Source organism: Amblyomma maculatum, chromosome 1 (assembly GCF_055883805.1).
Source record: "Amblyomma maculatum isolate TAMU_Amacu chromosome 1, ASM5588380v1, whole genome shotgun sequence".
NCBI lineage: Eukaryota > Metazoa > Arthropoda > Arachnida > Ixodida > Ixodidae > Amblyomma > Amblyomma maculatum.
In genome coordinates, this window is record NC_139344.1 from 216,838,783 (window position 1) to 216,864,116 (window position 25,334).

The 25,334-nt window shown below is 50.7% G+C and overlaps 2 protein-coding genes and 1 pseudogene across 2 annotated transcripts in view; 1 reads left to right on the forward strand and 2 right to left on the reverse strand.

Moving 5' to 3' along the window:
* LOC146205613 (uncharacterized) overlaps nt 1-25,334 on the reverse strand; it is a 113,530-nt gene that overhangs the window by 86,272 nt on the left and 1,924 nt on the right. The window contains exon 3 of the mRNA XM_084590300.1: nt 743-841. Within this exon, the coding sequence (XP_084446426.1) occupies nt 743-841 (99 nt within the window). The remainder of the gene's footprint in view (nt 1-742; nt 842-25,334) is intronic.
* LOC146205614 (histone H2B.3-like) lies at nt 9,761-10,560 on the reverse strand. The gene has a single exon (XM_084590301.1). The coding sequence runs from the start codon at nt 10,386-10,388 to the stop codon at nt 9,876-9,878; it is 513 nt and encodes a 170-aa protein (XP_084446427.1). The 5' UTR covers nt 10,389-10,560; the 3' UTR covers nt 9,761-9,875.
* Nucleotides 21,679-22,648, forward strand: LOC146205615 (uncharacterized; annotated as a pseudogene).

A 25,334-nucleotide genomic window follows, 5' to 3' on the forward strand; every position in this document is an offset into this window, starting at 1 on the left:
ACATACAAAGTAGAAGGAAAACCAACGCGCCAATGGTGAGAACCGAACCCATGGCCTCCGAATATCGCGTTCGGTGCTCTTACCAACTGAGCTATATCGATGGATGTCAAACCTTCTACTTTCTTGGGTACTAATGTCTGTAACCGTACCTTGAGAGCGTTTACCAGCGCCACTCTCATCCATAGCGGTGGACGTGGAACGTCCTGTGTTCCCGCGAGTGCCACGTGGAACGTGGTCTACAGGGTAGGCGGTGGCTACGCGTGAAACCTTTTGCGCATGCTACGGCTTCAAGACTGCCAGAACCAGTCACGGCCGGTCTAGACGCGCGAGCGAGCGCGCGTGTTGAGACTAGCCGTAAACTACTTTACTCTTGCGCCTTGGAGCAGCTTCGCACACTATTTTACTGACTGAAGATATACTGATGTCACACACCGGCATCACCCTCCCCATCTGACTAATGTGAAACGCCCCCACGAGTAAGTAAGCAAACTCAAAGGGTCCAGGTCAAACGTCAAGCTCGTGAGCACTATAGTAAACCTTGGGTGGACATAGTACACCCTTGTTATGCGTTAACTAACTCAAAGTGATTCTGTTGCTATGTTAGGTTCCAAAAGGTAAAACAGGGTCAACGCAGGCACGGAGTCGGTGAGCGACTTCTGCAATGAGTGGATATTTCCCTCTAAGGCGTCATCAGTGTATGGACATCAAAGTACGACAGAGAAAGCTGCATTGAGACGCTCACCTGGTCCTCTGCCAATATATGGGCTCCAGCTTGAAGAAAGAGGCCTACGATGTCAGCTCTCCCTTCAACAGCGGCGCACATCATGGGAGTTTTCCCATCCTGCAGATGAAATAAATAACGACACTCTTCTGATCAACACTGACGGGCAGCAAAATAGTCTATATATCGTGTTCGAAAGCGAACATTTTAAATAACATTTTTAAAATAGAAAGGTAAATCAAGCAATAATTTCAATAACTGTCAGCCAGGGCTGACATCAGTTATGAAACACATGCCAATTAAGCAACAATACAATTATTAATTACATTTTACTTAGTACACTCTGGGGTGCAGTGTCAAGGAGGAATCTGGCACATGGAGAATAAAATGTCATCATAGTTTTGGAAACAAAAAAAAAAAGCTCTGCATCGGGAGGAAGTGCAGTGCGTCTTCCCGCACAAAACAAACTGAGCGCTGGGGACACGCAGGAAATTCAATGGTAACGCAACGCCCATTGGTGGAAAGTCCCAGTGCCTACGGAACCTGATTTCAATCGCTTGAACTACTATAACACGGTATAGAGTTTCTCGAGCTCCATCGCTTGGTTCAAGAAAAGGATAGCCTTGATTTAAAGACTACAAAGAAAATGAAGTGCATGTCGTGGGCCATGGTACAACACCACAGACAGTTCGAATTTGGCGGCGTAACCATTACAACACGTCCTAGGCACTATATTACCAGAATACGGGGAAGTGCGCCGTCTCCTGGCGGAGAGCGGGTCGATTCAGTGATGAAAGCTCTCAGCGGCATGAGAGGGCGCTGCGTGCAAAAGGAGTGTAAAACACATGCCCATGAAATACCCAGAGTGGCAGAATATAAATGTCTCGAGGTATGGGTAAACGAAGGATTGACATACATTGAAAAGCACGAGCAATCACTCAGGGCAAAAAGGCGAAGAGATGCCGGGATAATGAAGCATAGGGCATTGTGGGGATACAACAGGTATGAGGTTTTGAGGGGTATTTGGAAAGGAATTATGGTGCCCGGGCTTGCTTTCGGAAATGCGGTTTTGTGCCTAAAATCAAAAGGTACAGTCGACATTAGAAATAAATCAGAGAGCCGTTGGACAATTAGCACTAGGAGCCCACGGCAAAACCACAAATGAGGCGGTACAGGGAGATATGGGCTAGGCATCTTTCGAAGTATGGGAAGCTCAGAGTAAAATATTATATGACGAATGCCTGAAGAAATTGGACAGTAACAGATGGGCTGCAAAGTATTTAAATACATAGACCTAAAAATTGTTGACTCACAATGGAGGAAAAGAACTAGAAAACTAACCAGTAATTATGCTGGTCACAAGGACGGAGAAATAAAGAGCGTTAAACAACAGGTGAAAAAGACAGAAGGTAGAAATTGGATAAATTCTATGGAAAAGAAACAGAGCGTAGAACTAATCAGGGTGCCTTAGAACACACAGCGACAGAAAGAAATTCAACCTAGAAGATGACACGTGTGATGTCTGTGGTAAATTTATAGAAACAATTGAACATTTTATACTCGAATGTGATGATATCCATCCGGATGTCGATGCAGGCGCAGTCACTCTTCCTGAGGGCCTGGGGTTTAGCGATACCAGTGGTCGGATGAAGGAATCTGCGGTGGAAGCTAGCAAAAAGCGAATGGAAGGTTGGTGGCTTAAGAGCAGAAAAATGACTCAATGTTAGTATTGTAGAAATAAAATTTTAATAAATGAAATGATGGTATAGTTAACAGATCTAAACGATATTCAAGATATAGGGGAAAAAAACGAGCATGGTAGCACCTGTTACCACTCCGTTTCAAAGGGGACGCTCCTGTATTCCATCCATCCATCCATCCATCCATCCATCCATCCATCCATCCATCCATCCATCCATCCATCCATCCATCCATCCATCCATCCATCCATCCATCCATCCATCCATCCATCCGTCCGTCCGTCCGTCCGTCCGTCCGTCCGTCCGTCCGTCCGTCCGTCCGTCCGTCCGTCCGTCCGTCCGTCCGTCCGTCCGTCCGTCCGTCCGTCCGTCCATCCATCCATCCATCCATCCATCCATCCATCCATCCATCCATCCATCCATCCATCCATCCATCCATCCATCCATCCATCCATCCATCCATCCATCCATCCATCCATCCGTCCGTTCGTCCATGTGATACACAAAATAGGGCCAGTAAAAGATTTATTCAGAGCTAGATGCCTCCGCTTCCCGACGGTCTTGAGGCTGCGTCTGAACGCCACTGCGGTGATTCGGTGCTTGAGGTGGGAGATGATGGCCATAGCTGCAGGCAGCGCTGATGATGGCGGTTTACACGGCAAGTTCAATATATGCGCCGCCAGGACTAGCGAGCCGTCTTCGTATTTCCAGGCAGTCGTCCCTCGGGAGACGAGGCTGGGTCGACCTGCTCTAGCGCGTCTCTCGTTCCTCCCTGACCCACCGTCCTTCTGCTGCTTTCCTGTCACCTCGGGTCCTTTCTTCCCGTTTCCGGAACCCTTGCCATCCTCGCAACAGAGCACGTGTTGCCGTCATTAGCACGTCGTCCCCGCATTTCAGCATGTCGTTCAGCGACCCTTCTTCGTATCCGGTTTTCGGACAGAAGGCGACACGAGCAGGCAAAATTGTGGAGAGGTCGGTGGTTCCCGGATCTTCACGCAACCCGTATCCAAAGTTCCGGCACAGGCAATTAAGCCATCACAACTTTCGACGGGCCTAATCCAGGCTGCAAACTCGCAATGTTTCGGATTCGTCGAGTCCTGGTCGGAAGTGCACTTGAAGGTTGCCATGCTTGACACGTCGCGATATCGGTGCGGATGGATCTGAGAAGGCGGTGCACAAAGTCCCAGTTCGGCCAAAGTCTGCCTCTGCTCTCACTCTGACAAGTGGAAACAAAGAAAGACAGCAGCGAGCTGCACACGGTAACAAGGTCCACGGCGGCCACCGGAGCACGAGCTAGGCCGCTTGCATCGCTGCATCACGGGTGCTATTGGTGATATCGCGTGCATGCAACCCCTGGAGTAAAAATGGACGCTTCCCCCAAGGCGGTGAGCAGGGAGGAAGGAAGTGTCTAAGAAAAACACAAGAAAACAAGGGGAGGCCGGTGGCCGTTGAACAGCGCATACGTGAACAGCAGGAAGCGCTTGCTCTGCCGTCCGCCACAGCGCCGGGGGAGAGTCCACTTTCGCCACGCTTCGAAATTCGAAACACCGCCAAGCTTTATACCGCCTTGCTGGGATGGCCCATTTTGCACAACGCGGGAGGCCGGCGGTCGCAGAGGGAAGGACGCGTAACGCCTGTTACGTTTCGCCACCGACAAGCGTGTCAGCTGACGCGGCCACCGCATAGCAAAAGGCAGAACAGCGAGCGGATCGGCCATTTCAAGCCGTCCATCGGCCGCCCAACGCTTCCTCCCGCGGGCAAGTCTCGACGTGATCTTGCCACGCACCAAATGTGTTTGCGTGCGTGTGTGTGCAAACGCTGGCCAAGCCCGGAGCTCGAGGGAGAGTGCGTCGCCCTCGCCCTTCTGCAGGAGGTGAAGGAGATGCGGTCGCGCTACCTGCGATTGAGTCATCGCCGTGTCTGAACATGCAGGGCTCTCTCCCTTTCTCTGTGAACTGGCAAGCCTATAAAAAGCAGCGGCAGACTCCGATGAGACAGAGACTACTTTGACGCGCCGTTGACACGACGCTAGACACCAGCTGTGTGAGAGTGTCTGTATTCCCTCCGGGTCAGCTTCCTTGCCCGTTTCTTCATGATGTTTTAGTAAAAGTTGTTTCGTTAGAAGACGCCTCGTCTTTGCTGGGACCGTTGATGCCGTCCGCCGAACCACGCAGCCGCCAGGCCAACGCTACCGAGGGGCGCGCGACCCAAACCTAATAACATGGCATCAGCGGTGGGCTGAGCACGCGAGCTCCAGACGTAATAACTGGTAGGCAGCGGTGGGACGTCCAAGCCGTAACCGTGGTCGGAGGGACGAGCCAGGCGATACAGTCGTCCAACAACTGGTGAACAGCGGAGGGACGAGGACGACCAAGCCGTGACTGTGGTCGGTGAAACGAGCCAGGCCTGACCTAGGTGCAACATCTGGTGGGAAGAGCGGAGATGTCCCAGGCGTGACCCGTACAACAAGCTCAGCGGAAAGCCGGGAGCAGTGCAACGAGCCCTGTGTGATGACTGGTTGCCTGCAGCGGAACGACTGCGTTGGATTCTTGGCTGTGAGGTTTGGTGAGTGCGGGACTTTCTTCTACTGAGTTTTGCCAGGCTTTTGTTAAGTAGAGAACAGAGCTGATAATTGTGTGGTCGTTGTTTCTGGGTTAATTGCAGCAAGGCAATAATGGACAGTAGAGAAGGCAGCACTCGGAACAGCCATAGACTTGGATTTGAAGTCATTGCGCAAACCGAAATTGCTGGAGCTTGCAGAAGAGTTGGGTCTGAATTTGTCAGACAAACTCAGAAAACCAGAAGTGTTAAAGGCTATTCTTGCGTTGAAAGCTGAGGATGACGAGCTTTCGGAATGCCTTGAGATCATTGAAGAACGTCTCGAGAAAGAGGAACGTGAACGTAGGGAACGTCACGAGAAAGAGGAACGTGAACAAAGAGAACGTCACGAGAAAGAGGAACGTGAACAAAGAGAACGTCACGAGAAAGGAACGTGAACGTCGCGGGAAAGAGGTTCGTGAACGTAGAGAACGCCACGAGAAAGAGGATCGTGAGCGTAGGGAACGTCGCGAGAAAGAAGACGCCCGCGTAAGGAAATTGATGCAGCTGGAGATTTCAGCACATAGAATGAGCGCGGAAAAGATTAAAGCTTTCAATGCCATTCAGTGTAGCGGTTCAATGCCGCGAGACGGTCCGCCACCGTTCCTCATGGCCGAGATGTGGCCGAGTATTTGGCACACTTTGAGAATGTCTGCAGAAGTAAACGTTTCGAGCGAGATAGTTGGGCGCAGAAGTTGGTAGCTCTTCTCTCCGCTGAAGCTTCGGAAGAAATCAAGCGCTTGGTTGGCGACCGCTCGAAAAATTACGATGAACTAAAAGAGTCAATCCTGATAAGATATCAGATAACGCCTCATGATCTTCGGAAGAGGTATGAGAGCGAGAAACATTGTGACAAGTCGTACTTTGATTTGGCGTATCAGTTGAAAGCCGCTGTAAGCGAATGGCTAGACAGTGCGCAAGTTCCGGAGCAAATCGAACTTGCGCTGGTGTGTGAGAAACAGCTTCGGGAAACGGCCGCGCAATGTTACCGCAGTAGCTAGCCGACCGAGACTCGAACAGAAGAGTATCCTGTTACCTGGGTCGAGCCACCAGCTGAGAAGGTTAGCGCCGGCTTCAACGGCGAGAAGTCCGAAGTGACGCCGTTAAGCGAGGTGAACTGCACGCCGACCCACGTAGCTGTATTCGATACGGTTCCATCCAACGAGAGTGGGGAACTGGCAATAACTGAACCGCCTCTCGAGTCAAAAGCAGAAGCTTGTGTAAAGCTGAAGGAGATGGAAACGAGCTAGAAGATAACAACATTTCGGTTTCCGAAACCAGCTTCGTCGTAGAGCAAGGCACGTCAAAAATGAAGTGTCGATCAGGGATACTGAGCAGCCCACGAGTTTTGATCAGCCAAGGCAGACCGACGAGGAGTGCGCGTACGCTGTGGAGAACGATACTTACGAAGGCGACAGCGAGCGACCAGAGCAGAGTCAGAATCTTTCGTGCCCGAATACCAGGCTAGGTTGTATTCACGACGAAAGCAGCCCCACTGCGGACGCGGATGTGGCACACATGGCCCTCACGCAATACGAAGCGCCCCAGCTGTCGAAGGAGCCTGATCGTTCCGCTGAGCGAGACGACACACTGAGTGGCGAGCCGTCAGAGCAAATGCCTGGAAGGGGGACTGGCGTAAGCCGTTGTTCGGAACTGACTGAAAGTGAGTCCTGCGCTGCTGGCCGCGATGCAGACTCGGCGCCGCACTTTGACGACACCGGTGTCCTACTAGCTCCGGTTACCGCTAGATTTTCAGAGATGGTGCCAAACGAAAGCAGAAAGCTAGTATTGAAGTGCTGCCACCGAAAAACGCGGAAAGGCAGGCGTGAGAATGATTGCTGCCATCGTAAGGAGAGCAAACTCAAAAGATTGCAAAAAGAAAGCAGAGGGCTAGTATTCCAATGCTGCCGACCAAAAATGCGAAAGGGCAGGCGCGAGAAAGAATGCTGCCATCGTAAGGAGAGCAAACTCATACGGTTTCGAAAAGAAAGCAGAAAGCATGTGTTCCAGTGCTTCCGCAGAAAAAAGCGGAAAGGCAGGCGCGAGAAAGAATGGAGCAAGTTGAAGCTATCGCGAAAAAGAAAGCGACTATCCCAAAGGCACAAATCGCCTGTGCTGAGAAAATGTGTGACTGGTGCGCAAAGTGTAAGGAGAGGGATAGATTTAGAAAAGTGAGTGACTCGTGCTCATGCGTTTCTTTGCACAAAAACAGGAAGGTATGGTTGTTCCGTGAAACGGGCAGCCGAAGCTTTAGTGAAAAGGGTGATCTCAACGGTAATGCCGATGGCTAAGTCGGAGCCCATAACGTGAGAAGAAGCCTCAGTTTTCAATTGCTGTTTTTCTTCCTGACATAGGATTTTTAACATTTATATTCATTATCTTTGTTTGAATGTGATGTTATGCTTTTTTGAAAATGCGATTTTCAAATTTGTGGACGCGATCCAAGTGCTGTTGAGCTGCCTTTTAATATAGATGGGGGCATAAGAGCGAATTAGTCTGGCATGACTTAGTGAAGATTGTGCCATGCTTGCTGGCTGAACGGATCAGTTTTTAGCGTGGTTGTCAGAAAACTCTCCTGAAGACAAGTTGCAGAGTGCCTTGGAAACCAGGACTTGCCAAGGACTTCTTCAGGCTGTTTGGGCTCAAGAGAAGCAGAGTCGGACGACCTCGGCTAGCAGCAACATCCCGATCCCTCCGGACAGCGGATGCAGTCCCCTGCCCTTCGGGATCTCCCTTCCCCGGCGGGGCAGTCTGTTACGTTTCGCCACCGACAAGCGTGTCAGCTGACGCGGCCACCGCATAGCAACAGGCAGAACAGCGAGCGGATCGGCCATTTCGGCGCCGTCCATCGGCCGCCCAACGCTTCCTACCGCGGGCAAGTCTCGACGTGATCTTGCCACGCGCCAAATGTGTGCGTGTGTGTGTGTGTGCAAACGCTGGCCAAGCCCGGACGGAGCTTGAGGGAGAGTGCGTCGCCCTCGCCCGTCTGCAGGAGGTGAAGGAGATGTGGTCGCGCCACCTGCGATTGAGTCATCGCCGTGTCTGAACATGCAAGGCTCTCTCCCTTTCCCTGTGAACTGGCAAGCCTATAAAAAGCAGCGGCAGACTCCGATGAGACAGAGACTACTTTAACGCGCCGTTGACGCGACGCTAGACACCAACTGTGTGAGAGTGTCTGTATTCTCTCCGGGTCAGCTTCCCTGCCCGTTTCTTCATGATGTTGTTGTAAAGGTTGTTTCGTTAGAAGACGTCTCGTCTTTGCTGGGAACGCTGATGCCGTCCACCGAGCCACGGAGCCGCCAGGCCAACGCTGCCGAGGGGCCGCGAGCCGCATGAAATAACCGGTGGCAGCGCTACGATACTCAGGCAAGCGCAACCCCAAATCTAAAAACTGCTGGCAGCGGTGCAATAACAAAGCGCGCGAGCCCCAAAGCTAATACGCGGTAGAGTACAATATTTCAACACCAGCGCGTTTTGTTTACACGAGCCAGCCTTATCGCGACTTTAGTTCTCCTTGGGTAGAACTGCTGCTAATTTTCCCTGATATAGGCACGAATTGCCTGAGTTTTTCCAGATTATCCACATTCCTTGAAAATTTCCGGTTGGTAGACACCCTGAATATACAAGAAAAAATATGAATCTTGACCTGGTTACGTGTCCACAATTCCGTGGAGCATAAGCATAAGGCTGCTTCTTTCGCAGATTGAATAGCGGGTGTTGAAGAGGCTATCGCTGCAACCCTCACAGCTTTCACTTTATCACTAGGTTCAAGCCATGCTTAAGCCCCCATTTTTCCTCTAGGTGCAGCTCACTTATAGCGTACTCCAATTCGCAAAAGTGAATGAACATTTGTTCAGTGCAATAGATTAAGGATAAAAACCAGACATTACAGCAACAATTCAAATTAATGCCACTAATTATCACAACTCAATACTATTGTGTGCTTTACTTAGCAACGGTGCATAATGTCCATCAAGCAATGCTTTCACACCGATTCGGACACTTCGACAATTTCATAAATCATGAATTGCAGTAGCCCCTAATTTAATGACATCTGCACAAACTTACCCTTGTTTACGGCAGTGTACTCATCGTGGGCAACGTTCAAGTAACATGTTTGTATGCTCCGACCTTTCGCGTACATGCGCCATTCAGGGGATGTTTCAAAACAAGTCGAAGCTGCCGTACACACCCAACTTCCAGTTTCGCTAATCAGCCGAAATAAAATTGCATCGCATAAACGATACGCTGCTACTGCGTGATACATTTGCCTCCTCTCCACGCTGAACAACTTTACATCTGCTCAAGTGATAGGCGTAAAATGAACAAGCAACGAGAAAAATATCCTTGTCAGATCTGAAATTTTACCGCCTCCGCTTAGACCAAGATCGTCAACAGCGATACACATCGGAACGCGATGCCTTGCAAACGAAATCCGCGCGTGCGCACGATGATGCCGAAAGAAAATGTGCTGAAATCATACCGGAAATCTTGTCCCGCCGTAGCCTTGCACAGTCAAAAGCGGCAACGAGCCGCACGCAGCATAACAAAAAAAAAAAAAAAAAAAACATTCCGAGCAGGTCGAAGAAATCCAACCCCACTCCCCGCCCTTTCTTTAACTGCTTCGAAATTCCGACGCTGAATGGATGAAGTCGTTTTGAGCTTCTGCACGGGCAGCAAAAAAAAAAAAAAAAAAAAAAGAAGAAGAAAAATGCCATGCATCAGAATATGCAGCGTGAAACGAAGTGTATCACCGGAAATTATATTTCACAAAACGTTACAGAGGGTAAACGCACAAAAAAACTTCAGCGTCCCAGAGATAGTTGCTCACAGCGTTGTGTCGAGACGGAACACGATTACTGTGACTTTTCTTGCGGTGACTGCTCCTCAGGCTGGTGCTCTCTCTCTTGCGGTTGCTGCTGGGCAGGCTTCTGCTGCGGCTGGTGCGAAGATGGCGGCGGAATTAGCATCGATGTGGTGTACTTGCTGACGGCCTTTGTCCCTTCGGAGACGGCATGCCGGGCCAGCTCACCAGGCAGAAGCAGCCGCGTCACAGCCTGGATGTCGCGTGCCGTAACTGTGAGTCGCCTCGAGGCGAAAGTCAGCTTAGTAGCCTCTTCTCCGATGCGGTCTAAGATGTCGCCCACGAAGCTGTTCATGATGGCCATTGCTTTGCCGGAGATTCCCGCTTCCGGATGAACTTGCTTCAGAACCTTAAATATATAGAGACTGTAGCTCTCGCGGTGGCGTCGACGACGCTTCTTCGCACCGCCAATGGAGCCAGCGACGGACGAGGCAACGTTGCGTGTGGTCCTACCGCCTTTCGCCTTTGTAGCCTTCGCGGCAATGGCGGCCATCTTCGACGACATCCTTGCTCGACAGCAGCCTCGAAATGGTGCCGCTGGCAGTCGCGTTGCTTTCTCACGTACCGAGGCGAGGTCACGTGGTGCACAGAACCGCGCCAAAATCACAGCGCGCGGTTAGCGCGCTTCCAGAGACGATGACGAAATGCGAGCGAGTTTGACCGTTTGACCACAGGCCTGAGTGTCGGCCAACGGGGCGTGCGCAACGCTATCTCCTCGCACATGCGCAGTAGCGCGCGGCGCTTCTAATCCGCAAGGGGCGGCAACGATGGAGTGACGTCACCCGGCCCCTCGCAGATGCGGCGGCGGCAGCGAAAAAAAAAAAAAAAATCGACTGAAGGAAGAAGAAAGAAAATGCACGGGCCTGCTACTGGCTTTTGAGCTTTAGCCACCTCTGCTGCCTCGTGCGGACAGAAGAGAAAATAGAGAAGAAAGAAAAAGAAGAGGGAGAAAAAGATTCGCGTCGGAACGGCCGTCGTCCACAAGAGAAGCAGTGGCGGGTGTAATGACGGCCTACAACAGACAAATATTCGGTGGCAGGCTAGCCCCCGCCGCAAGCGGCGGTGACATACCAGTCTCAGCCCCGTAGGGCCAGGCGCAGCCACCCCGGGTTCGCGGCGACGGTCACGGCTGGGGAGCTTACATGATGCGCCGCGGCACCCGGCCTCGAACTGAGCTTCTTTTGTTGGGACGGAGGGGATTAGAAAATGTGAAAAAATGGGGGGGGGGGGGGGGCACAGCCCTATAACTGTCTCCTAGAATCGATTAGAGACCACCGCAACGGGGCTGTGCAGGGAGAAGGGGATGGAAGAGATGAGTAGAGGAAGGTGGGACGGGAGGGAGGAGTGGTCAAGGGGCAGATAGGGTGGCAGTTGGCGCGAAGCCGGAACTACGCGCCCGCCGGGTATAGAGGCGGGGGCGAAGGTGAGTTGCTTTCAGGAAAACTAGGAGCAACCTGAGGGCGGCAGATTGTTTGGCTAGCGCACAATTGGGGAACAGCACGTCACTGAGGGATGCAGCGGGAAGTCCCAGCTGGCGGTTGTCATGAAATCGGCGGACATTTTTATCAAGCCGGCACGGCGCGAGGCCCGCGCGGCGTCGCATGGAAAGCTCGAAAAAAGCCTCCTTTCCCGCGCTAGAGAGCGCGTAGCTTTGTACGCGTCGCCGCCGCCCTCTTTCTCATCACCCGGCGGTGACGCGGACTTATCAAGCTGGAATATGCCAGAGAAATCGAGAACCTTCTATGGGACCTAGCCAATGACGACGCGCGGCTGGACGGGAGGAGAAGGGAGCGCTCTAACCAGCGAAACTAAGTGTGTGTGCGTGCTAGCTTTGGCGCGGGTTAACAGACAGACGCGGCGCGCCCTATTTAAAGAGACCGCGCCGCTTGTGCACTTAGTCAGTGTTTGTGACGTGTTCGCCTGTGCTTCGGCTGGACTCCCGGGGATCACCCACTGCTGGCAAGCCGACGGACCTGCAAGGGAGCGGCGCTCGTCTCGTATAGCGGCCACATCGTGACTCTTGAGGCGTCGGATTGCAACAGTGCCCGGTGAACAATTTGGTGTTTATGTAACTCTCGTGTTTCATCTGTGTTGTAATGCCTCTACGCTATTGAATACCTCTGTAGTTGCATGCTTAGTGTTTGTTATTCTGTGAACCTCTCGTCTGTGCAATTTTAGTGTTTGCGTATTCCTCTGTATCGTCTCTTGCTGTGTATAAAGTTTGTTTTGTTTGTTACTTCTGGCCCCGACCCTTACTCTGGCTTGAACCGGCGACCGCTGGGCACCAAACGACCACCCCCTTCTGTCACTACAAGGTAGTTGAATTCCGGCTGAGCTTGCCACGCAGGTCGAGGGCATCTCCTTTGCGACCGGAACAGCTGCCCCCACTCACTCTAAGGGTGTCTGGGAGTGTGCGCACCGTTAAGGGCGCATCGTTAATAATACCCCCTAATTATTAACGGGTGACAGCGGTAGCCGAGTTTAAGGGCGGCTCGATGTTGGTGTAGGGCGGAGCACTCACAGAGCAAGTGTTTGAGAGTTTCTCGAGAGGCACCGCACATCACACGCGCAGCGCTGGTTGCACCGCGGAGGCGGTACATCCTGTCAGCAGTCCACACACAACTGACTCGGAGTCGTAGGAGGCAAACAAAGTCACAGCGGTCTAAACGCACGCGCATCGAGGAGGCAGATGCGCTGGTTGGCAGCCACAGGTCTGTCAGGGTAGTGGCGGCGAGCGATGATGAGCCTCGCTGAAGCGTAATGCGATGCTGATGGCGAGAGGGGCAAGGAGAGGTGGTGCGCCTGCTTGGCTGTCTGGTCGGTTTCGTTGCCGTGTATACGCCAACATGTGAAGGGGTCCATTGGAAAACGACGCGAGATCCGCGTAGCTCTAACTCTTCGAGTTTCGCGATGATGACGACTGTGAGGTTGTAGCCTCACGTGGGAAAGGAGACTGCAACGCAGGTCTGTGTAGCATTGATGGGGTGAGGAAATTTCGAGGACGAGGTCCAGCGCAAGTTCAAGCACGGCTAGCTCGTCGACGGTTGAGGAGGTGGGCGTGGGGAGCCTGCATTGCTTTTGCAAGCCCATGGAAGGGGCAACACAAGCTGCTATTGCAGTTTCCTTCATTGCTAACGGAGCCATCAGTGAAGATGAAACGTGAAGTTCGCATATTGCCGCGAAACCTACAAAACTGTATTTGTTGTTCTTTGGCAGCCGCCGGCATGCGGCCTTATCACTCTGATTCTGGATCGCGTATCAGTTCTGTATTCTTTGTTTCTTAATGATCGATGTCAAGAGAAGCACCTTTATCAGTTTCGTTGTCGCAAGATGCCGAGATCTGTCTCGAAGATTCCGATCACTCGCGTATGTTTGTATCTACAATGTTCCAGGTTTTGCTAGTAGCAGTTTGCGATGTTATCTAGATTGTTCTGAGCAGCCTTTAAATTGAGCGTTGACGTGTGCGACGGGCATTCTTTGTTCGACAATCGACGAGCACGTTTGTTGCTATCGCCGCCAAGTTGCTTAGTTCTTTTGCGGGCGCAAGTCAGCCCAATAAAGAGCTGATTTCAGTACCATCACGCCTGTGTCTTCTTTTGGTGTGTACGGCCTTGTCACCACTACGTGACAAGCTCATGCTGAACAGCGGCCACTTCTTGCTGGAGAGCATAGTGTGGTGTGTGACATTTGGTTGTTACACAGCAGTTTGCGATGTTATCTAGATTGTTCTGAGCAGCCTTTAAATTGAGCGTTGACGTGTGCGACGGGCATTCTTTGTTCGACAATCGACGAGCACGTTTGTTGCTATCGCCGCCAAGTTGCTTAGTTCTTTTGCGGGCGCAAGTCAGCCCAATAAAGAGCTGATTTCAGTACCATCACGCCTGTGTCTTCTTTTGGTGTGTACGGCCTTGTCACCACTACGTGACAAGCTCATGCTGAACAGCGGCCACTTCTTGCTGGAGAGCATAGTGGGGTGTGTGACATTTGGTTGTTACACCTGGGAGGTTTGTGGAGACGAGGCGGTTTATAAAATGGGGATGCCTGGAGAGGTGAGCTGACTTGGGAGGTGATTCCAGGAGCTCATTAAGGAGGAGGACGGTACTTCCTACTCGTGAGCGAATGTTGCTGCGTAGATAATGGAGCAAGGGTGCGCACTCGGATGCTCGGTGCATTCGCTGACGTGGTTGATGAGCGCTCTGAGGCAGACGGGCCAAGAGCGTGTCTCCGCATATGTTGCTGGAATTTGTGAGAAGCTTGGAAGACCATAGAAAAGACGGAGTGCTTTCCGATGGTCTGCGTCCAGGAAGTGCCACTTGCATGGCGCGGGGTTGTCGAGGGAAAGGGCATAGAGCACCTTGGAAGTAGCCATAGCATCGTGCAGGCGCTGGCATAGAGCAGGTGTGGCGCCTTCGCCCCGCGCGAGGAAGCGACGTTGGTTGGTCTCTTTGCGGAGAGCCTTGACTGCGGGAGATCACTTAAGACAGCAGACGATTAGTAGACCCAAATGCCGGACCTGCTTGCTCCACGGAAGAGGTTGGCCGCTGAGACGAAGTTTGGTGACGCCCCAACGCGCTTTGTAGCCGAGGGGATGTACCAAGAGTGCCTTGGTCTTTTCACAGGAGGCACTGTCGTGACGCTGGGGCTATGGCGACCCGGCCTTCACTTGGTAGCGTGCAGAGACTCCGGGTTGAAGAAGGACTGAATCTTCGAAGTTGGTAAAATATGTACAAGCAGGTTTACTGGCACTTTGAGAAAACGTATTTACAAGAATATTTACATGAAGAAGAAGGGTACATCAGCAAAATGACAAGCGTTAAGAGTTCATAGCGAGAAGCGACTGGATGAGCCGTTTACCCAGGGCCCAGAGCGACATTTCGTGCTCTGCAGCGTCCTTAAAACCCCCTATGTCCAGCCCCTCTCTGAAGATGCTGACCAACCAAATCCAGGGCACGCCCCTCAGGTATCGGCATCCAATCGAACACATCACTGCACTGATGGTCTGAAGCACTGACTGGTCCGGCATTCATTCGTTGGGCGTGATCACTTGTTGGCGGGAAAAGCTTGGGAACGGCGAGGAGAGGAGGTACATTTCTATTCTTCAGCAAAGAAACCACAGGCTGGTTCTGACAAAGGGGTTTTACTTCTCAGAAACCCGAGTGCACGTGGCGCCGCATAGGGCTCCCAACATTGTCCCTTTTCGACAATTGCAAATCTTTCCTGCATTCCCGGGAAATCACTTAATGGCCGTATGAGTCATGCTCCTTTCTTGTCCTGCACGTCAGCGGACATGTCACTCTGTCGTCTCCTTTGGATAGGAGGCATTCATCACTGGAGGATAGCACTTCTCGACTGGAAGGGTGAACAAAAGAAAGAAAGCACTTCCTGCTATTTCCCGCAGGGGGACGTTTCTTTGTGTTTTTCCAGACGTTCTCTTGACAGGGTCAATTTGGCATTTGCAGGTTGTCCACAAAGCAAAACAGGCTTACAAAACAGGATTCCTGGAAACAGGCTCACTTAGAGCCATTGGACCATCACCACATTTCCACAGCACTTATTCATGCCCACAGGCGAACAATAGAGCGCGCAAATGCGGATGCTTGGTCGTAACAGCCTCCTCCCCCGCCAGAAGAGACTCGGAGGGCAGCAGTCCCAGCTGCTGCATGAAGAGACGACTTAATGGCCTGCACGTGAACGCTTGAAGCTCGCTGTTGCTTGTCGCGTTGTCTTGATTGTTGTAGGCCAAATTGCTCGAGCTGTCTGAAACTCAACCACATGTCGAAGCAAGCACTCGGCTCCCGTCTGAAGAGACCAGGTTAAAAGAAAACTGCCATTGTTGTTCGAGAAAAGCCCACTCTCAAGACGTTCAGGACCCACGTATTCCTAGAAAACCAAACGTGCTGCTTTACATAGTCACACATATACAAGCGCACGAGAAAAAAAAAAAAACCTGATTATCAATTTGGATACATGGTGAGGAACATCTCGGACCGCTTAGAAAGAGCGGCTAAGCGCGTCCGCATTCCCATTTAACTTCCCCTTTTTGTATCTTATTTCAAAATTGTACTGCTGTAAAATCAAGCTCCACCTAAGAAGGCGACTGTTCTTCGATGTCGCAGTTTGCAGCCAAGCCAGGGGACAATGGTCCGTCTCTACGGTGAATTTGGCCCCTCCAAGATAGCACTGCAATTTTTGAATGGCCCATACAATGCAAGCGCACTCTTTCTCTGACGCGCAATAAGCCCTCTCTCTAGAACTCAGTTTTCTGCTCAAGTAGAGCACGGGGTGCTCATTACCGTCGTCATCTCTCTGGCAGAGAACAGCACCTAGCCCTCGATCACTGGCATCACACTGGACCGTGAATTCTCGGTCATAGTCTGGAGCTCGCAATACCGGACGGCTAATCAGCACAGCCTTCAGGTTTACGAAGGAGGCTTCCTTTTGTTCGTCCCAGACTACATTTGTCGGTTCTGTCCTGCGGAGAGCGTCGGTCAGAGGGCTAGCCAAAGCTGAATAGTTAGGGATGTAGTGATTGTAGTACCCAGTCAGACCCAGGAATGCTCGAATTTCCGTCTTCGTGCTCGGCCGCGGGTAGTCTGCTACCGCAGAAATCTTAATCTCGCTGGGTTTCCTGAAACCTTGACCTACATTGTGACCCAAGTAGTCCACGGTCGCCCTTGCCAGGCAACATTTCTCGGCCTTTACGGTTAGTCCAGCTTGACGCAAAAGGCTCAGTACAGCTCTTAGATGTACCATATGGTCCGCCCATGAGTCGGAAAAAACCGCAATGTCGTCTAAATAAGGCACCGCGAATGTTTCACACCCCTTTAAAACCCTATCCATGAGTCGGGAAAAACAAAATGGAGCATTTTTGAGCCCGAAACTCATCATTGTTGGCTGGTAGCTGCCCGTCGGAGTGACGAAAGCCGCGTATCTGCTGGCGCGTTCAGTGAGCGGTACTTGCCAGTATCCTCGAGTAAGGTCCAGCGTAGTCACATATGCCGCTCTACTGACCTGTTCTACTCTCTCCTCAATATTCGGAATAGGATACACTTGATCCCTGGTGAGAGAATTTAGCTTTCGGTAGTCTACCACAGGCCTAGGGTCTTTACCTGGAGCTTCTACTAAGATCATAGGCGAAGCATAATCGCTTTCCGAGGGTTTTATTACTCCCAATTCCAGCATGCGAGTTACTTCCCTATCCAGAATTTCTCTTTGCCTTGGAGAAAATCGGTAGCACCTTGATCGCACTGGCACGTCTGAAGTCAGCTCAATATCGTGCTCAGTCAAATCAGTCCTGCCTGGCCTGTCCACGAAACAGGCCTCAAACTCTGTTATTATTTCGCCCAGATCGGACAGCTGGGATTTCTTTAGTTCTGCTCTCTGCTCCGTCTTTTTGAGAAGCTCCTGAGCGTTGCTTCCTTTTTCGCTGAGGCAAATCAAGTTGTCCCCCATCTCCTCGGGGTTTAACGTTAGATTTACCACGGCTTGCTCCATAGCTAAGTCCTCTCGGGTTCCACTTAAAAGTCTTGTGAGATTACTAGACACTGGCGGCAAGATGTTACTCTCAAGAACGTCCTCATTCCGCGTCTCATCAAGCTCACTTTCAAGTTGACTTATCTGAGATGCCTCGCTCTCAAACTTTTCTGACCCGCTATTTTCCGCATTTACCACTGTTTTAACTGCCGTTTCCTCCGCTGTTGATTTTTCTGAAATGAGCAGTGTAGCTAGTTCTCGCGCCTTTGAACGTGTTAAGGCCTGCACATCTCTGTCTCCGAAAATCAGAAGGCAAGCTTTGACCTTCTCGTAGTTGTCCGCGTCCTCCTTGTTTAGCCGCGCGACAACCTCCGCTGCCTCGCAGGGCAGAACCGTCAATAATCTCTGAGACCACGTGTCTCGCTGGAAGGACAGTTCTTCGCAAGTTCGCTCAAAGTTACCCAGATACAGACCGATATCCCCTGATATCACATATGGCTGCATGTACTTTGACATCTTGAAATCTGCCTCCTTGTTGAGAAGAGGTACCGCTAGCTGGGGACAATTGCCCGACCTCTTGCTCAACTCTACTTCTAATTTCCGGAGCTCAATTTCTAGCTCCCGCTTTTTTGCTTCTCTCTCAATTTCACGCTCCCGCCTCTTTTCCTCTTTTTCTCGCTCTTTCTGCTGTATGAGCTGCTCCTCCTTTTTTTGTTCGATGAGGTTCCATGCTTCACTGAGCTCCTCATCATCGGCTCCCAGATCAGTGATTGCCTTTATAATCAAGGGTTTTCGTGCCAAACCACTTGTATCAATTCCCAATTCCTCACACAATTGCAACAGTTCCGGTTTCTGCAGCTTTTGTAGGTCCATGATCGCTCCGAGTGTCGGCTACTTCGAAAACAACTGTGCAAACTACCAAACCTAAAGGCGTTTCAACACTTTTTACCAGTTCTAAAATCTAACCCTGTTCTAGAACCTGGTCCACATCAGAAGAAAAGCCAAGCACTCACCCACACATGCGATCGATGTTCCGAGCTGCTCTCTTGTTGGCCGATTGTTGCGCCTGCTTGCTGCTTGAGATGCCACCTCTGATCACAAGATGTGGCTTGTAGATTCTGATCCACCTCGAATCACCAGATGTTGTAGCTTGTAGATCCAGATCCCACCTCCAGTCATCAGATGTTGTGGCTTGTAGATTCAGATCCCAACGCTGGACACCAGTTGTCGTGACGCTGGGGCTATGGCGACCCGGCCTTCACTTGGTAGCGTGCAGAGACTCCGGGTTGAAGAAGGACTGAATCTTCGAAGTTGGTAAAATATGTACAAGCAGGTTTACTGGCACTTTGAGAAAACGTATTTACAAGAATATTTACATGAAGAAGAAGGGTACATCAGCAAAATGACAAGCGTTAAGAGTTCATAGCGAGAAGCGACTGGATGAGCCGTTTACCCAGGGCCCAGAGCGACATTTCGTGCTCTGCAGCGTCCTTAAAACCCCCTATGTCCAGCCCCTCTCTGAAGATGCTGACCAACCAAATCCAGGGCACGCCCCTCAGGTATCGGCATCCAATCGAACACATCACTGCACTGATGGTCTGAAGCACTGACTGGTCCGGCATTCATTCGTTGGGCGTGATCACTTGTTGGCGGGAAAAGCTTGGGAACGGCGAGGAGAGGAGGTACATTTCTATTCTTCAGCAAAGAAACCACAGGCTGGTTCTGACAAAGGGGTTTTACTTCTCAGAAACCCGAGTGCACGTGGCGCCGCATAGGGCTCCCAACATTGTCCCTTTTCGACAATTGCAAATCTTTCCTGCATTCCCGGGAAATCACTTAATGGCCGTATGAGTCATGCTCCTTTCTTGTCCTGCACGTCAGCGGACATGTCACTCTGTCGTCTCCTTTGGATAGGAGGCATTCATCACTGGAGGATAGCACTTCTCGACTGGAAGGGTGAACAAAAGAAAGAAAGCACTTCCTGCTATTTCCCGCAGGGGGACGTTTCTTTGTGTTTTTCCAGACGTTCTCTTGACAGGGTCAATTTGGCATTTGCAGGTTGTCCACAAAGCAAAACAGGCTTACAAAACAGGATTCCTGAAAACAGGCTCACTTAGAGCCATTGGACCATCACCACATTTCCACAGCACTTATTCATGCCCACAGGCGAACAATAGAGCGCGCAAATGCGGATGCTTGGTCGTAACAGCACTTAAGTCGATGTTCGCTCGGAAGTCCACGACACTGTCAAGACCACACTGCAAGAGTCCAACTGGGCGGCGACACTTTTTGTTGGGGAGGAGGCGAAGAGCGCTAAGTCGTCAGCGTAGACTGCAACACGCACATCAGGAACTGAGTAGTGGATGCTGTCTGCCAGACCCGCGAGCACTAAGTTAAAAAGAAAGGAGCTCAAAACACTGCTCTGAGGGACATCACACGAAACTGAGCGAGGAGAGCTGAGCTCTGAGTGAGCGCCCACACGCATAGTTCGGCCACTCGGGAAGCAACGGACATAGTCGTGACAACGGACATCCCCATGGCCGTGTGTCCAAAATGGCCCAGTGTGGGAGAGAATCGAAGGCACTTTTCAACTTTTCACGTCCAGCGGGATGAGAAATCCAGCATGGCGGGAGAGGAGGGCTTGCTCCAAAGTCGAAACCACATCGGCGATGGAGTCCGCGTAGAGCGAAGGCTTCGGAATCCGCTTTGTTGTGGGGCAAGCGCATTGGTAGTCTTTGCTACCCAGTTAAGCCGATGAAGGGACATATCTTCAAGCACTTTTCGAGTGGAAGTGAGAGACACAGGTCGGTAGGGGGTGAGATTGCTTCGGGATTTACCTTTCTTCAGGATGGGGACGACAACGGCCACACGACAGGCTAGCGGGATGTCACTGCTGCGCCAGATGTCATGAAATGCGGTGAGCAGTTGCTGTTGCTGCGGTGGTGGCTTAAGGCGCGGCGGAGCTCGATTGCGGTGAAGCCGGAATCACATAAGGTAGCAACTTAGTCTGCAACACCAGGAGCAAGACAGAGGGCATTGGCAGGTCGAACTTGAAGTGGCGAACGAGCGTTGGCGGCTGTCGGGGGTGGTGCAAACTAGGTGGCCAGTTGCTCCGCCGGACAACTGGACAACGTGGGATGCCAGGTTGTAGGAAGGAGCGCATTATGCTCCACACGCTGGTGACGGTCGGCGCGAGAGGGCCCAGTTTCGACGACGGAGGCACTTTGCATGACGACGGCAAGCCGTCCGTCCGTCCGTCCGTCCGTCCGTCCATCCATCCGTCCGTCCGTCCGTCCATCCGTCCATCCATCCATCCATCCATCCATCCATCCATCCATCCATCCATCCATCCATCCATCCATCCATCCATCCATCCATCCATCCATCCATCCATCCATCCATCCATCCATCCATCCATCCATCCATCCATCCATCCATCCATCCATCCATCCATCCATCTGCCTTATCGAAAGACACAGCGTCACCGCTGCGTCACCCGAGGCACGCATCACCGACGGCGGCTACAAAAATAGACAGACTGCCCGCCTGTAAAGCACGGCTTTTCCATTCCGCATTGTTAGTAGGCGTTAGTATGCTCGTCCATCATCATCATCAGCCTGACTATACCCACTGCAGGGCGAAGGCCTCTCCCATGTCTCTCCAATTAACCCGGTTCTATGCTAGCTGCATCCACTTGACCCCTGCGAATTTCTTAACCTCATCCGCCCACCTACCTTTCTGCCGCCCCCTGCTACGCTTTCCTTCCCTTGGAATCCAGTTTGTTACCCTAAGCGACCATCGGTTATCCCCTCATTGCACTACATGTCCTGCCCATGCCCATTTCTTCTTCTTGATTTCCACTAGAATATGAATAACTTGACTTATTTCTCAGACCCCCTCTGCAAGCTTCCTATATCTCTTAATGTTGCTCCTACCATTTTTCGTTCCATAGCTCTCTGCGTTGTCCTCAACTTAAGTAGTACCCTCTTGGTTAGCCTCAACGTTTCAGTACCCTAGGTGAGTACAGGTAAGATGCAACTATTGTATAATTTCCTCTTGAGTGATACCGGTATGCTGCTGGTCATAATCTGCGAGTGCTTGCAAAATGCGCTCCATCCCAATCTTATTCTTATTTCCTTTCCATGGTCCGGATCTGCGGTTACTACCTGTCGTAAGTAGACATATTAGCCTACTACTTCCTGTGCTTCGCTGTCTAACGTAAACTGCTGTTCCTTTCCGAGGCTGTTGAACATTACCTTAGTCTTCTGCATATATACTCTTCCGCTACCACTGTTAACCGAATAAACAATCGTTACGTTTTTATGCTGGGATTCGTCCTTCGACAAAGACGACATCCCACATCTGGTCACCAGGAGAACGAACAATACGCATCGCCATGGGCGAGCAAGAGCAACAGCTTTACGAAACGGCACGGCCAACTCAACGCTTCCGTGCAGCAGCATCCTGCCGGCTCCGCCGAGGACGTCAGAACCCCTGCAGACGGCATCCAGCACGCTTCCCCACACGTCTGCCGTGTCGCTGTCAAGCTTCCGCCGTTTTGGCCTGACTGGTCCGAGGTGTGGTTCGCCCAAGTCGAGGCCCAGTTCTCCCTTGCACACACCACGCAAGACCAAACCCGCTACGATTATGTTGTCTCCCACCTCGATGCCCGCTACGCCAACGAGGTCCGGGATATCCTTGTCAAACCACCAACGGCCACCTTTACGAACACCTCAAGACTGAACTCACCCGCCGCCTGTCACTCTCCGAAGATCAGATGGTGCGATGACTACAGTCCGCAGAACTTGCCCAGCGCCAGCCTTCGCAGCTTCTTCACCGCATGCGTGTTCTCGCGGCCAACATGGACGTCCAGGATTCCTTACTACGAGCACTTTGGCTTCAACGACTTCCATGGCTTCATCGACTTCCACCGCACGTCCAGACAATTCTGCAGGCTCAGCTTACGCTACCTCTCGACCAACTTGCCGGGATCGCTGATCGCGTCATCGAGGTGTCTGTTCCTCAGTTGTCGCCCACCGACCAGGTTGACGCCCCACCGCTGAACACCACAGAGCTTGCGAGCCGTATCGACGATATCAGTCGACAGCTTAGCTCCCTTCAACGCCACCTGGATCAACACTTGCCGACGCATCACCCTCAAACACCACCCCGTCGCAGCAGCCTGGTGACGACGACCGGTGCTACTACCATCGACGCTTCGGGGACAAAGCACGACAATGTCGACCACCCTGCTCTGCTGGACATAAGGGAAACGCCAACGGCAGCTCGTAGGCACGGCTTCGCCCGTACTAGTATTTTCAAATACAGCTTTTTCCCCCGAACAATTGAAAATTGGAACATAATACCTGCCACAGCGCGACCTCTTCCATTGTGCACATTTTTATCAGCCATCGATGTCACATGATTCTGTGTGCGTGTGTGCGTGTGTGCGTGCGCGCGCGCGTGCGTGCGTCTGTGTGCACGCGTGCGTGCGTTGTGCTTGTTGTATATTGGCTCATTCTGTTTTTCAATTTTTTCAGTGCTTGTGCCATATTATATCCACTATTGTGTAAACATGCTAATTAAGTTTGTAACTTAATATCTTTGTATTTTTCTTGACTCCACTTCTGCAATAGCCCCAGCAGGGGCTGTAGTATGTAAAATAAATAAATAAATGGTGTTTCCACAACTCTCGCACAATTGCGTACTATCAAAGTTATGCACAGATATGCTCTCACCTTTTAACGACCATGGTGTCACCTGTTGGCGTCCCATGTGCGGTAGTCAGAAGGGGTTAAATGGAAATTTTTAATTATCTTTTTTTGTTTTTCTGAAGCTGTGCTTGATATACGGTGGTCAGCATGTGAGATGACCACGAATATTAGCTAGCATATAAAGCGTCAAAATTGTACGAGCAGCGAGAAAAAATGTGAGATGTAATGCTCGCGATATACTTTAAGATTGCTTTAGTTACGACTTGAACAAAATCACGCTTGAAAAGAAAGTGAATTCGTATTTGTCATCATATTTGAACACTGAATTCAAGCACTTGCGTTGCGACATTCGCCGATTTTAAAAATTAGCTTAACGTCCCACTGTAATATGCAACGATATTGGAACCTACTCAATTATTTTATTAATTTTCTAATGCTCAGTGCCACTTGTAATTTGGCTCTAGTGGATCCTTGTGCTTCCGTATTGAATTCCGAGCTGTAGCCCTATCTTAGGGGTTCTGCAGTTTTGTAAAATACTGTCCTAACACTTTTCGTCACAAAGAACTCGGGTGGTGTTGCGTGAACTTTATTGCTAGTGAACTGTCTCATGATATCGAACTATACAAGTATTCTAAATTGAGCGAGTTGGTGCATCGCGTACGTCCCCAAAAATGAAAATGATATCGAACGTATCTTTTCTTTGGATGTACTGCGAATAAGTATTAAGTCGATCGGCTGCCAGCCAGCTCCGCCAAACAATTAAAGACCCTGTTCATTTGCACGAGCAGTCATCACTAGTGCAGCTCGCTACAAAACGGTCTTCATCTTTCTGGTCCCATTAGCTATCCGCCATTCTCTTCAGTGCACGCACCACAATGACACGCTACCCCCCCCCCCCCCCCCCCCCCCCCCAAAAAAAAAAAAAAAAAAAAAACGCGAATCAGACGGAACAATGCCACGACACAAGTGCGTTGCGAAGGCACATCGAACCTGTTGAAGTTTAGCCCGCGTGAAGCTGTGCCTCTAGATCCACGTGGTTTTTCAGTTCGTGCTGGAAGTTTCTGTCGTCGCTCGTCGCACCTCAATTCTCCAATGCCGAAGAGAGAGAGAGAGAGAGAGAAGCAGTGTGTGGGGTGGAAATGAGTATTGAGGGTCCATCTGGTGGGGCGCAGCTGCGTCTATATTCGAGTGTATTCGATAAAGGTCTATTTTGTCTACTTCTTCACGCGCATTGAAAACGGTTAACTGTAACCACAGCAGCCTTCCAGGAACCAACACAGAAAACAGGCAGGGGGTATAAGACGATGTACAAGCGCTGATGAGGACGACACGCGCTACTATACAGAACAGCTGATACATGCAATTAGCTACCACGGCATCACCTCTGAACAGTGTCCCGTATGGGATAGCAGCGAATCGGTCATGAGTGAAGTCGTGAAAACAAATACCGCCGGTTGAAAAACATCAATCATCATGTACAAAAGTTAGAAGCATTGAATATAGGGCGTTCCTATATTTGCAATCTTTGCAAACCGATTTCATTGTTATTAATCAGCATCCCGTTCAAAACAGAGGAACATATGACGCTTGTTTTGAAACTTGAACTAGCATTTGTCATGCATGGTATCAGCGAGGAGAAAGCTGTACTAAAATTAAAAAAAATCAAATTAAATGGGAAGCCCTCTATTCTCGTCGAAGGAAACTCTATGCGAAACTGGTCCCCAGTGTTTTACAACACGACTGGAATGAATAAAGTTTACTTAAAAGAACAGCCTCACATATTCAAATGAATTGATAGTGACATCGAAATCCAGAATACCGAATTAGAACGAACCATTATGCTAATTCATTCTTTGCGCAGATCGTCACAGGGTGGCACCGATTGTCCAGTGGTCAAGTGCGTTGTAGCAATGATTTTATTCTTTTCATAGCTGCCAATCCTGCTGTATTTCTGAATAAAGTAATATTTAACATTAGCATGACTATGAACTGGTGCGAGTAAGATTAGGTTTATTAGCAGTAAACTGCCTCAAAACACCGAGCTAATTTACCGTCTTCCATTTTTTTTATATACCATCCATAATATTCCCACCGATGTGCTTTAGCAGTAAAGCTAGCGGTAAATGCGGTTCGCGCTTCTTTTCCCGAGCGGCAGCAACTGTTGAGCACTGCCAAGCGCATGCAGTCTCTCTTGTAGTGTCACCTCTCCACCTTTCTCCGTGGTTCACATTGCATCATGGTATGACCTCAAAACAACGGGACGC

Excerpts from the sequence above, each read along its gene's own strand:
- LOC146205614 (XM_084590301.1), bottom strand. The coding sequence starts at position 10,388 with ATGTCGTCGAAGATGGCCGCCATTGCCGCGAAGGCTACAAAGGCGAAA.